The following is a 13,808-nucleotide window of genomic DNA, read 5'->3' as shown; positions in this document are numbered from 1 at the left end:
CGGTATTCTAAAGAATCACTCTTATGTTATATGTACATGGATGCTTATTAATAATGTCTCCTTGAGTGCTTCAATTATATGATAGTCTGAATAGCAGGTTCAGAAACTTCTGATCCTTCCAAATCTGAAAGTCTAAGTGAATTTGGGGCAAATTCTGGCTTCTTCACATTGCTGTTCATTATTATTATTTTTTTAATCAAAATTTTCAAAGCAGCTTTGCTAAGGGCCTTCAGGAAGGACTCCCATCTGGAACATAAACGCTGAGTCACAGGGATTAACAGGAGTACAGATTGTCTGGTTCTAGGCTGTATCTTCATATTCTCACAGCTGCCTGTGATTTCCCTGCACGATTTAGGTGTGAGTTCAGAATCCTGGTGGAAGTTCATCGTCACCAGGAATGTTTCTTAACCAGTATTCCCCAGGGCAAGCCCTGGACCCATGTTGGGCCTGAACTCCCCCTCAGTTAGCACACAGGCTGGAGGTACAGGAAAGGTGTCTGAGTATAAGGGATTGATGTCAGAGGAGTAGCTCATAGCAGTGAGATGTCCTTGCTGTGACTGGTAGCAAGAGATCTCACAAGAGAAAAGTAGATGTGAAAACAGCTCCAGTAACAAAAAGCCAGCGTACTTCCTCCTCCTGCTGCCTGGTTCTGTAGGAGCTAACTCAGGGGTCAGCATCCAACATGACACACTTTGCTACATCTCAGCCAATGGCAAAGATTATGTCATCACCAGCCACCCCCATGAGTAAGACCTTAGAAAAATTTACTTATTTTGTGATCCCTCTGTGATTGGGCAGAAAGGGGTTGTCAATAAAGAGTTTCAGAAAATCCCTTGGCTTTAGATGAAATTACAGAGATGCAATCCGACTGACCTCCTGAGCCTGATTCTTTTATAGTTTAGTCATAGAAGGTTTGGACCGAGTTTAGGGCTAAAATATATCACCATCAGTCAACCGATGTCAACCCGAAGCCACTATTAGTACAATTACAGTCACTCTGATTGATTTCTATCAGAGAGTTGGAATGTGTTAGCAAAAGGTTTTGAGCTTAGTTTTTTGAAAACTTTTTGCCTGTTATTTCTGTAGGTTAAATGTCTCTTGTAAAGCAACTTTATAGGTATTACAGCTGTAAACTTGGGTGACTGAGGGGCAGGACAGGGAGGAAGGACTGAGGTGCATTAGCGAAAACATTAGGTGCCCAGACATATAAAGAAGAGTTGTAGAAATTTCACAAGGTACTGTGTCTGCCTCTTTGAGGGAAATAAAGCTGTCTGTGTGGGGGTCCAACCTTTCCTTGTTGTGGAGTCCCATGTAGACCTTACAAGGAGTCTCAAAGCTTAGTAAAACGTTTTAATAAAGTATGTGACCACTCACAGTGTTCCTTTACAATGTAGGTATATGTCAGGCGACCTGTCCCCACTGTCTCACCCTGCCACGCGCAAAGGGGAGGAGTTCTGGCAACGACTGCCAGCTTTCCGAGACCAGACCCTGCCCGAGTCACTAGAAAAGTCTCTTGAGACTCCTGAGACTCCCTCCTCCTCCTTAATCAGAGCTTTGGGCACCCTGAAGACCACACCTGCCTGGAGTCTGTAGGGCTTTAGTCCTAGGTACTAAAACCGGAACAGGAAACAGGACCGCAACTGCCTTCTGCATTTACAAGGCTCTTCCATAGGATTCCAGGGGTGACAGTGACAGTGTCCCATAGGTGTGCTTCCCTGATGTGACTTAAACACGTTTGGAAGCAAAGGAGCCCACAGCCTGCCACAAGATTCTCTGCAAAACAAAACAAACAACACTAAAACACTATTATGGAAATAACCTTGACATCACCTGTTTCTACTCAGTAGCAGTCCATACTAATTTAATGTTTTTTAAAGCATCTTCAATAAAACATTTTTAATACCCGAAGGACAAACAAAATGGTCCCCTCTTCCCATGATCTTTCAAATGCCTGTCTGGAAAAAAAAAAAAAAATGTACCCGCTTATGCCCTTCTGTTAGTCCCACCTATATCTGATCCAAATACGTAGACTGTAGCTCAGAGACTTTGCTCTCACTAATGTGATTTCATTGCTTGTTCTATTCACTGAGAACAAGTTTCATGTGCTTACTCAAAAGCAGCTGGCTTCCTGAGCTTTGCTCTCGTAACACTGGCTTGGGAGTCTTCCTTATCCAACATGTCCTTCCCTGTCCCCATCACTTCCTGTCTCCTTCCCCTCAGGTTTCACCAGCCACGCAACAGATGCAACCAACCCAGACAATACAACCGCCCCAGCCCACAGGGGGGCGCCGGCGAAGGGTGGTGGATGAGGACCCGGATGAGAGGCGGAGGAAGTTTCTGGAAAGGAACCGGGCTGCCGCCACCCGCTGCAGACAGAAGAGGAAGGTCTGGGTGATGTCACTGGAAAAGAAAGCAGAAGAGCTCACTCAGACAAACATGCAGCTTCAGGTGCGGTCCCCATCCCTTCCCCAAGCCCTTGTCACGGTTGGCATTTCCTGCTGTGCAGCCGCTTGTTGACCCATGGGATCCTACCATACACCTCACCTCAGAGGAACCCCAGGCCCTCTCACCCAGCATCATTAAGTAGTTCGGTACCATTGGCCCTCCCTCAAGAGCTGAAAGATGCATGGGACCAAACACAAAAGGAGGATTTCAAGCCTGGGTTCAGCGGCTACTGGCTGTGTTAAGCTATCTGGCTCGTTTCCTCGTGTGTAAGCGCAGAACAACTTTACAGAGTTGGGGGTGGGGTGTATGTCAACTGATGTCCATGGTGCAGCTCACATGGTCCCTTGCACAGGAGGCTTTTCATCTGGAAGCCATCCGGTGTGGGCACCAGGCCGAGGGTGCCTTGGCATACACCAGCTGTCTGTATTTTTGTTTGTAATGGAAGAGTGTTTCATACATTTTGTTGTTAACGCCATGTGCTCTGAAAGCAAAGCCTGTCTCCATCTCCATTCCAAACTCAGGAAGGTTGGAATCTTGTGTGATTTTTGCTTTCCAGGGGTGGCTTAGCGAGGAACTTACCTAGAGAAGCTGTTTCTGGATTGTCCTGGGTGATGTGCGGTGCTTCTCAGGAGAACTCTCCGCACACTGAAAGATGCCATTCAAGGTGTTTCTTCTAACATCAGGAAGGTTCTCCAGAGAAAATGACAATTAAATTGACATATGACAAACAACTTCGGGGACCTTGGGAAGCATTTTAGGTACAACCAGCCCCTCCCAGAGTAGAGAGGGACCCAGGGCACAAGAAAGGGGGTAAGGTGTCCCTAAGAGAAAGACTGTACACCTTAGTAACTGACAGTCTCTCCTGCCTGTCTCAAAGAACATTTAATTTTGATTTTTTTTTTTTTTAGAGAGAAAGTATTGTGTAGCCCACACTGGCCTTGAACTTGCTATGTATCTAAGGATGCGCTTGAACCTCTGATCTTGTCTGTAGCTGGAGAGTGCAGACATTGCAGGCATGTGACATAACACTTAATTTTATGTATTGTTGGGGATCAAGGCTAATGATCTAATGCTAAGCAAACACTCTGTCACCTGAGCTACAGCACTCAGGATGTCAGAACCCAGTGTCTTTGCATTGAGAGCTGCATTAAAAGGCAATCATCCGTGGCATCCTGTGTACAAATCAAAAGTGTACAGAGCGAGATTGGTGTGTCTCTCTGAACTCAATAACTTGCAGGCATTCACCCTCACACACCTACACACATTAGATATATCTCGCTTTTTGTGATAGACATGATGAAGTTAGGAAATGCACAGCTTACATAAAATATGCCAGTTCTTGCACCTCCTCCCTATTGGCTATTCCCTGTTCCAGCACAGGACCTACACTGGGTTTTGGTTTGTTTGCTTTTGCTTTTATCATTGAACAGGCACCCTATCTGTAGAGTGTCCACAAACTGCCTGCCTCACCAACTTGGCAAGGGTTTGATTGCAGAGCGTCAAACCACAAAGCGGTGTCTGGAGCTGGACACCTTCAAAGCCACAGCTACACTCAGGCAGGCAGAGTCATCTGTGGAGAACTTTTAACAGGAGTGTGGATAAGCATTTCAGCATTCGTGGTTACATTTTTACTTTGACATGTGTTTTTTAAAAAATGGTACTGAGGGATGGAGAAGTGGCTTAGCAGCTAAGAGCACTTGCTGCTCTTCCGGAGGAGCCAAGATTGGTTCCCAGCACCTATATAGAGTGGCTAGTGGCTGCCTGTGCCTCCATTTCCAGGGCATATAATACTATCTTCTGACCTCCTTGAGCACCTGTATACACGTTGCATACATTCACGCTGACAACACATACACATAAATACAAGTTTTTTAAAAATTAAAGTATGATTGGAACGTTAAATCTATAGTTTCACAGACACTATTGGCAAATTGTTTTAGAATGAATTACTTTGCAGAATTACATGAAATGATCAAATGTTCTGGCCTGTGCAAACCTTCCACACATTGTGGCATTGGCTGAACAAGGAGTGAAACAGGAATTCGTAGCAATTATGAGGCCTACAGGAGGATGGCCGAGACCTGTGGGGTTTCCAATTCCAGTGCTATTGACTCTGGGAATCTTTGTTACATCATGTGAAATTTGGGCTGTTTCACAGCATCTTTGGCTTCTAGAATCAGGAGAAAACCCCTCCCTCAGCTGTGACAACCACAATGTCTCCAGACTTTGCCACTGGCCCCCTGGTAGGAGCAGAGAGTGTGGGGATACAAAAGTCAGCTTCGGTTGAGTGCAAGTCTCTTAAAACAGAGCCATGCAGAGCCAGCAGACATGTGTCAGATACGAAACTTTAAATCAGTATGAATTCAAATAAGTCCTCGAAGATTTACTCCAGGATCTTTGCTGAGCAGAATCACAGCAGAGAGTTGCACAGAAAGATGCCCTTGAGTCTGAGGTCAGCTATGTTTGGACCTTGACATGTACTTATTTATGGCTGCTTTCAAAAAACACACAAAGTACATTTACCCTTTACTAGACACTAATTCACTCTGTGTGTGTATACTTAATATTTTAGAGCCCAAATAGCTAAGGCAGCCAAGAAAAAGAGGCACTAAGTCCTAAGAACTAGGATTTAAAAGAAAAACAAAAATCCTCAGCCCTAACGAGTCTATGCAGCAGACATTGGTAACTTTCACCTACAAAATCAGTAGAGGGAGAGCAAAAAAGATCACAAACATCACTTACTGATGCTTTTCAACCACTGCTTGCAGGCTAGGGACTAGAGGAACAGAGACACAACAGCCCCGCGTTCTCTGTTATACTGTGAATTGTATATCATGCTCTGTGATGCAGAAGAGAATGTCACAACCTTCCCTACCTTTGGGTGACCCCTTTCCCCTCACTGTCAAAAGAAAAAGGTGTCTCTCTTGAGACTGGTTCCATGAGCCAAATTTTGAGTAAACAGAAATAGAAGGTGCTAAGCAAACAAGCCCTAGCCAAATGGAATATCCAAGGTCCGAATGGCCAGCTGCCACCTTTGAGTTGTTTTCCAGAATAGAACCTTCTGGTTAGGCAGCCGCAAAGCTCTCGGTTGGAAAAACAAGACTTAGGAAAACAAAAAGCAGACCCCAGTCTTCCTTGCCTAGGTTCACAGCAAATCTTTGCCCAAGAGGTCAACACAGGTATAGGATTTAGAGAAACTTAGAAGATGCCTAACCTGACATCTTCCTATAGGAGAAACTGAGGTTTGGGGAGATAAGGAATCACCCCAAATGTCATATAACCAATAAGTATCAGGGTGAGGTCTTGGGCAAATTGCCTGTTGGCTTAAGCCACTGCTTTGACATCTTTTCCTTCTAAGAAGCCCTTGAACTGAAGGAGTCTGTGCCTGTTTGTGCTGCTGTGACAGATCGATGCTGATGTGGCATTCCTAGGTCACTTGCATTCAGTGGGGATATGGAAATCATCTGGTCACCCACTAAAGTAATTGCTTTTCCTTTTTAGTGCAAAGACACATGGTCTAAGTTGATGCTGAAATTTTAGACACAAACCCAGGTCTGGGACTTGGCAAGGGAGCAGGCCAGATGGAAACTGTTGCTTGACAAATTGAAAGTCCTTTGTTTCTGAGGGGACCAAACCTGCCCTCAGCTCATCTGAAAAGGGGGGTGGGGCTCTGGGCCCTTTGTGGTAATTATGTTTTTGGCACAAACTCCAGCTTATACCAAAAAAGCGGTGTGGATTTATCCTATAACAAAATGACATTACCAAAGCTCCAAACTATAAAGGTGCCTGTCAGGGAATCTTGAACGTGCCATTTTAAAGATGTTATTGAAGTGTTGGACACCTCAACATGATTGCTATTTTACCCTTGGGCAGATTTATGGATTTAAAAACACATCAGTGTGACAGGATCCCGAGCCTACCAGCATTATCGAAATAGCCAACTGCTTTAAGAAGAGCAAACTCAGATTCATTCCACAACTGAAAACTCAAAGGACTGACTTAACCAGAGATTTTATTAGTTATACTTGGTTTTTATTGTTTATGTGAGCACCTAGAGCTGGCATTACAACCAACAAAGGTGAACTTGAAAGGTGATGTTTTCCTCTCCATTCATAAAGTGAGTTGATGCCTCACACACAGTTCTGGCTTTTATTTCCTTGCTGAACTTCTAAGCCAAATTTAACTTCTTTCATGCACTTTTAAAACATTTGCTGGTTTTTCTCTTACAAAATGAATTCAAGGTGATTCTAGCCCTCTTACCTTGAAAAAGATTTTTATGAGAAGCACAGTCTAGAGTTTGTGCATTCCCTGTTCCAGTCTTCTTTGGATGCAGGGTCCCTTAGATTCCGTGTCTATGCAGAGCATCACATCCAGCCTCCTTTCCCTAGGACAGCAGTCCTTGCCCTTTGCCAAGTTAAAGGGCCCTTGTGACATTTGATGAAGGTTCCAATCACTCTTTGTCAGTATGTGTGCATATGTGCAGGTTGTTTTGTTTTTATTTTCTCTCTGTGTAATGAAACTGTGACTATGCACTGTGCATTGTTAAGATGTGGTCATCTAAAGGGTGCTGGAGAGGGCTTCCTTGTGAGACATGAAGTCTGGAGTATAATAAGCATCTGTGAGAACACCCAAAGTGATCCACTGGCAAATGGAAATAGAGATGAGCTCCTTCATTTGATGGGTAATTGTCTTTCTCAATAGAAAAGCAACACCAAATCACCAGTTCATGAATCTTGGTTTGGACTTGGGTGGAGTGATTTGGAAAGTCAGCCCCTACTACTGTCCTTAGGAGTGATGACATGTAGTTTGGTTTGTAGTGCTAGGGATGCAGTCACAGCCTTTCCCATGCCAGGCAAGCACTGTACCACTGAGCCACACCTTCATCCCCGATACTGCTTATAATGCTCAATTCTAGGAATGAGCTGCTTTTCCTGTGGGTTGCTGTGCATGACTTCCAAGGTCCTCCACAGCATGAGAGTAATGTATGTTGAAGCCAGGGGGTGCTTACTTCTTTCTTGATGTTGTTAAAAACTGTGACCAGGCCAACTAACACAATTACTAACATCAGAGATCTGTGCGTATTCACGTATATCCTTAAATGGTGTTTTTACAACACTCTCCGAGTTCCTACATCTTTTTTAGATATAATTTATTTTTCATCAATATAAGTGTTTTCCCTACATGTTTGTATATACACTATGCACATGCCTAGTACCCATGGAAACTAAAGAATACATTGTTGAGTCTCCCGGAACTGGAGTTATGGATGCTTGTGAGTTACCTTGTGGATGCTGGGAACCCAGACTGGGTCCTCTGCAATTAGACTGAGCCATCCCTTCGGTCCTTGCTCCTATATCCTTACAGAGCTTCACATCACTCAAGACCTCTCTCCTTACAACATGTTGGTTTATTAATGAAATATTTTGTTATTCAGGGACAAAATGCTGATGCCATATAGTTTGATAGGGTTTTAGTAAGATGCCTGAATGTATGTGCTATTTTGTAGTAAAGTTGCTTTGTGGAAACAGAAAGTGTATCATGAAAGAGTTTTCCACCAGCAATGTGGAAAACTAATGAATTATTTGTATTTCAAAAACAAGAAGCAATGGACACTACTCTGACTAGAGCTCAAATGGTGCCTATAAAGGCCCAGGACACAGTGGGGGATAAAATGGAAGCTGTATTCACCTTCTCCAAGATGGCCATCAGCCTCAAACAAGATTCATTTTTTAATTCAAGAAGTGTTAAGAAAGCAAAGTAACCCAGTTTGGTTTTGTTTGCTAATTTCAAAATTATTTATTTATTGTGGGGTATGCATGTACCATGTCACACATGTTGAGATCAGCAGTAACTTAGAAGTTGATTCTCTCCTTCACCCTGTGGATCCTAGAGATTGCACTGCGGTCCTCATCCTTGGTGGCAAGCACCTTGACCCATCGATCCACTGATCCACCCCCATGTTTCGCTTTTGCACTTTGCTGGTTGTTTTCTAGGTCGCAGTAGAAACAGGATGGCTTTTCTGTGCCATTTTCTGAGTGCCATTTTCTCATCATTTGCAGTTGAGAGTTGCTAGGCACACAGGTGTCAGGAATGGTGTGTTCAGAAAGACATCATTGCTAAAGTATACAAGTTTCATTGTGATCTGTGCATGAACAAATATACACACACCAGAGTTCTCAGTTTCAGTTTGAGTCACTTTATTTTCTTTTTAAACAGGATTTTTAAGACATATATATAATTGTCTAAAGGTGCCCCTTTCCTACATACTGTTTTAAAGACAAGGAGAACTTGGTAGTGGGAGGAAACAAAGAAGGTTATTTAAACATCAAATTCAGGTGTAGCTCAAAGTAGAGTTGGTTGATAGCTGATTGGAATTACCCTGCAAAATAAAGTTGTTCCACTTGTCCCAGAATTGTGGAAAGTCACTTTGGGCTATGGCTGGGCCCTATCAATCATACTCACTGGGAAGTAGAAGGTACCATTTGCCTTCATGAATGTTCTCAGATTTAAGAGCAATTTTCCTGTACCATTAAGTGATTTATTCATACTTAGGTGAATTTCTTTTTATTATCTTTTTTTTATAGTTTGAAGGATAATGAAGAGAGCTTTTTTGAAGTTGAGAGGTTTGTTAGTTTATTAACTATCTACTCAGTGTGCACTTGAATCTAGTGCTCCAAATGCATTTGGAAATGGGAGATATTCTTTTCAAACAAAAACAGTCCCAAATTTTCTAGTAACGTCTAGACTTCTAGGAATGTTCTTCTTTAGTTTATTTGTGACTGGAAAGTCAAGTTCATGTCATGGGTGTCACCAAGCTCTTTGTACGTTGTTCTGTTTCTGATTGCCTCCTCCAAAGACTATAAATGAGGTTGGTGGACGTTAACCAAATTGTGTTATCTGTCTCCAGTTGTATGGTCAGTGAAGAGTAGGGATTCTCACCTATATAACCTTGTTCCAGAGCCCATCAGTTAAAGGGTGTGGTCTAGTTTTCTTAAAACAGGGTTCAGTACTTGAGTTAAACTCTGGTCTCTCCAAAAGACCCATAGCAAATTAGAGTGAATCTAAAGAAAGCCACAAAATGTTAATGTCATTTAGACACAGACGGTAGAGTTTGATGATTTTGTTGTTGGAAGTGGGTGGGACTTTGTGTTTGCATTCTTTTGGCTTGCTCAACACAATTTTAATATGTCTTTCCAGAATGAAGTGTCCATGTTGAAAAACGAGGTGGCCCAGCTGAAACAACTATTGTTAACACACAAAGACTGCCCAATTACAGCCATGCAGAAAGAGTCACAAGGATATTTAAGTAAGTCACTGTTTCATTCTTTAGAAGTCACATTTTTTTGTCAATAATTTTGCACTTAATTTTATTAAAATTGAAAAATACAGTCTAAGTTGCATACCTAGGAAGATATACTGGAATTACTGAGTGATTACAAGCTCTCCTGCTGGCGGAGGAGCCGGGGGTGTTACTAGGCATCTTTCATGACCTCTCCAACACCATGCCCACCACTTCCTGATAACTCCTGCCATTTCTGCATTACCAAATTCCAGCTTTGTAGTCAGGAAGAAACTAGACTGTGGGGATCCAATTACCAGTGGCCTGTTCTTCATGCTGAGAGCTCTGCGGGCTGGGAGGCAGCACTAGGTGACTCACTCAGTGTCTCAAGAGATGCTGCGTGTTGCCCACCAGTCTGGCAAGTTCCTGGGCTGTTCCAGTTTACCAGCAGGCGAAGTGGGGCCCCGTTTCCCGTCTCTCCCTTCTGCACCTGGAGTATCAGTAGTCTAAATGTTGGTTGTATAAGGTATGGTGAGAGGAAGAATGGTTCATGGCTGAAGGTCAATTTGTTTTCAAATAATTTTTTAGATTGAGCAACACAGATTCTCTCAACACATGTGAGTATTTTTCCACATTTAATATACGAATGGCTATCTGAAAATACAAGACGGGGACGTTCACACACCAAGGCTCAAACACAAGGAGTCACTTTTACTGATGGAGAAAGTATGGTTTTACACGTAGCTATAAACCTGGAAGGCTTAGTGACTTCAGTTTAAAATAAAGCTTTGGCTGTACCTTCCAGAAGAAAACGTGTGAAACTCTTCTATATGAAGTGAATGTCTAATAATGTCTTTATTTGTTCCTGAGGAGTTCCCACAAGAAAGAGCTATATTTGTGTGTGTCTGTGTTCTCTTCTAGGTCCAGAGAGCAGCCCTCCTGTGAGCCCTGTCCCAGCATGCTCCCAGCAGCCAGTCATCCAGCATAACACCATCACTACGTCCTCCTCCGTCAGCGAGGTTGTGGGGAGTTCCACCCTCAGTCAGCTCACGACTCACAGAACAGACCTCAATCCTATTCTTTAAAAGGCAGTGGTCAGACCTGGCCTCTGAGAAGAGTTGGGGCATGCTCTACATCCTTTCTCCAAAGGGCATTTTTAGAATTAACTCAGACCTGGAAGACGCCTCAGCTCTTTCAAAGACTGGCCTTCATTTTTATAGTTATTATGGAAATGTCCTCTTTTATACTTAGTTATATAAGAAAAAGGGAGTTATGCAATGAATATCTATCAGCTTGGGAAGCGCGTTGGTGCTTTTCTCCAATTTTCTGGTACCAGTTTCTTGTTTATAAATGGAATCTTTCCTGTATATAGCCATAGTTTCATTCTTACCAGTCCAACCCCTTGCCTGGAACAAGGAATCTTGTTAAACTACAGCTTTTAGCCAAAATGAGGTATGTGTAGATGTCAAGTGATATGGGTCCACAGTAACTGGGTGGGAAATCTGATGATGTCATAACTCATGTTGAGTTCGTGATGTGACATCACCAGAGTCTCAAATGAACACATGGCCCTTCCTGAATTACTTTTCTTGCTAGAAAAAAAGGAATTATGGTCCACCCATGTCCCAAGAAAGCCACCAAGCATCTCAACCCTCTCCTGCTCTCATCCACTTGCTCTAATGTCCAATATTCGTCTCCAATACCACTTCCTTGGATTCCTTACTTACTACTCTTCATTTTGACTTTCCTCTGGTTTGCTTTTCCCCTTCCACTTTGCATGTGAAGAAGAAAATGATGTTTAAAGAAGAAAAAAAGCAAATCCTGAAACTGTGGACCTAGCCATTGCTTCACTTGAGTCTAACCCACAGCTGGAGTTCATTCAGCTCCTGCCTTTCACAATATAGTAACCAGGAGATGCTTAATGTGCCTGATTTAATGTTTTTAATAACCAGGGCAAATAAAAAGTGGTTTGGTTATAGGCGAAGCACTATTGAACGCCAGCTGTGGAGACACTAGGGAAGGGGACTTTGTAAACCCCAACTGTGAAAGTTCAAATTAGGATGTGGGCTCTGACATCACACCCTCGAATTACAACTCGTTTCTATGGCCTGTCTATAATGTCGAAAAATCTGTGCACTATATAATAGTTCAGAAGGGCTCTGTTCACTACACAGATTACATTGTTCAATCATCAGCTGCTAATAGCCTAAGATTTATTATTATTATTTTTCCTAAGCCTATGGAACTCTGCTGTTCTGGTGGGCAAAAACAGGCTCACTCCTGGAGATAGAGAGGGAGAAAGCAAGGCCAGTGTTTCCCCAGGGTGCTTGCAGTCTGTGAGAACAGACTGACTCTTTGGCTGCCAATCAAGGTCAGTAGATGTGGCCAAGCTGATGCACTCCTATGAACAGTTCTGATTTGTATTATCAGCAACTTCCATGGACTTGCCCATTATGAAAAGCAGATCAACCACAGTTGTGCCTCCTTGAAACAAGCCATTCTACTCTGCTGGTGTTTTAATATCGTGTTTCACTAATAATAGGGGCTAATGTTTCTCACTAGCAGCCTAGGCATATGCTGGTGTTTCATCTCCGCCCAAATACTTCACCTTCTAACCTGTGTGTATGTGTGTGTGTGTGTGTGTGTGTGTGTGTGTATGCACATGTGGGTTTGTGTGCCTGAATGTGTGTGTTTATGAACAGTGTAGGTTTTAAAAGAACAGTATTTTACAAAATCTGTCACTTTTATAAAAGTTCAGTAAAGGAAGGATGTACTTTTTCTCTCACTATAGTTTAAAAAATCTATTTTAGAGGAAAAAAAGAAAATACGAGGGCTCCAAAGCATGATTTTTATAACTAGTTTCAGTTTTATCTAATAACTTACTTTTAAAATCAATATCTATCAACAATTTTTCCATGTATGCTGTGTTTTTGAGAGACAAGTTTGACTGTTTGTAAAGCTCGAGACTTGGATATATGGCCTGAAATTAAAAAAACAAATGCAAAAATAAATAAATAAATAAAACGTCAAAACAAGAAAAAGAAAAGGGAAGAACGAAGATGGGGTGCACAAGATTTTCTGTTATATTTTAGGAAATGTAAGGGTATCATTTTCAAGTATTTTAAATACTGAATACATACTGTTAGTATTTTTTTTTTCCGAATTCCAGCAGTAACTGAATGGTCTAACTGAACTGGCTTCCTAAGAAATGTTTAATTCCTAGATTTGAAAGAAGTTAATATTCACTGCTCTGGTTTGAAATCAAAAGTAATCTTCTACAAAGTTCCTTCCTTAGGCCAGGATGTTCTGCTTCCCCTCAAAAGACAAGGGATGCTTGTTGGAGTGGCAGGGCTTTGAGTAAACAAGACCCTTTCTCTCCTGCCTGCATGCATTGTAAGGGTTTCTTTCTTTCTTTTTTTAATCCACAAGTAATACCACAATGTCCAGGAAGTGCCCTGCCACTGGAATGATGACTTTTAGTTTATACCTCTCCCACCTCTCACCTGAAATACTTAGCTGTTAAACGGGCAAGCTTTGCAGTTAAGAACTTGCCTGCGTTTTCTTAATTCAGAGACAGCTTGACTGATGTGCATAATTTATAGCTTAATTATGTCTGTTTTTTATGCTAAGCAGGCAAGCCACCACACACAGCAACCCTTTCTCAACATATAATTAGAATGAACTGCCTTCTTGTTACGTGCGGGCCTTGAGGTGTGTTTGTTTGGCGTAGGGAGATACTGCGCTGACGGGGCCAGCTCGTTCTCAGTACTCCCTACAGTCCCAAAGAGAAAAATCTAATTCCTGGTCTATCCCCGGGAAAGATCCCACATAAAGGGTCAGCCTTCGCTGGTCAGCAGAGTCCTCCTGGAATGACCCTGGCAGTGCCTGTCATACACCCACCGGCCACCTCAAGAGAGCAACCGTTTAATACCATTATCTCACTCAGCCAATTACGTTGTCAGCCATGCAGACTTTTTGTGAATCAGAGATGCTGGCTCTCTGAGTCCCCCATCCAAAGCAGGGAAGGGAAGCCCCAGCAACACTGCCTCTCCTTACTCCTGTGTGTCTCTATCACTGTATCTGC

The 13,808-nt window shown here is 42.6% G+C and overlaps 1 protein-coding gene across 1 annotated transcript in view; it reads left to right on the top strand.

Annotated features, from left to right (window-relative positions):
* Window positions 1-11,091, top strand: part of Creb5 (cAMP responsive element binding protein 5) — a 385,475-nt gene extending 374,384 nt beyond the window's left edge. The window contains 3 exon segments of the mRNA XM_051202852.1: window positions 2,221-2,448; window positions 9,643-9,751; window positions 10,646-11,091. Of these exon segments, the coding sequence (XP_051058809.1) occupies window positions 2,221-2,448; window positions 9,643-9,751; window positions 10,646-10,809 (501 nt within the window). The 3' untranslated portion in view covers window positions 10,810-11,091.
* Window positions 11,092-13,808: the final 2,717 nt, after the last annotated feature.

This window comes from Phodopus roborovskii, unplaced genomic scaffold (assembly GCF_943737965.1).
Source record: "Phodopus roborovskii unplaced genomic scaffold, PHOROB, whole genome shotgun sequence".
NCBI lineage: Eukaryota > Metazoa > Chordata > Mammalia > Rodentia > Cricetidae > Phodopus > Phodopus roborovskii.
The sequence above is the reverse complement of the archived record's forward strand: the minus strand, read 5'-3'. Positions and strand labels throughout refer to the sequence as shown.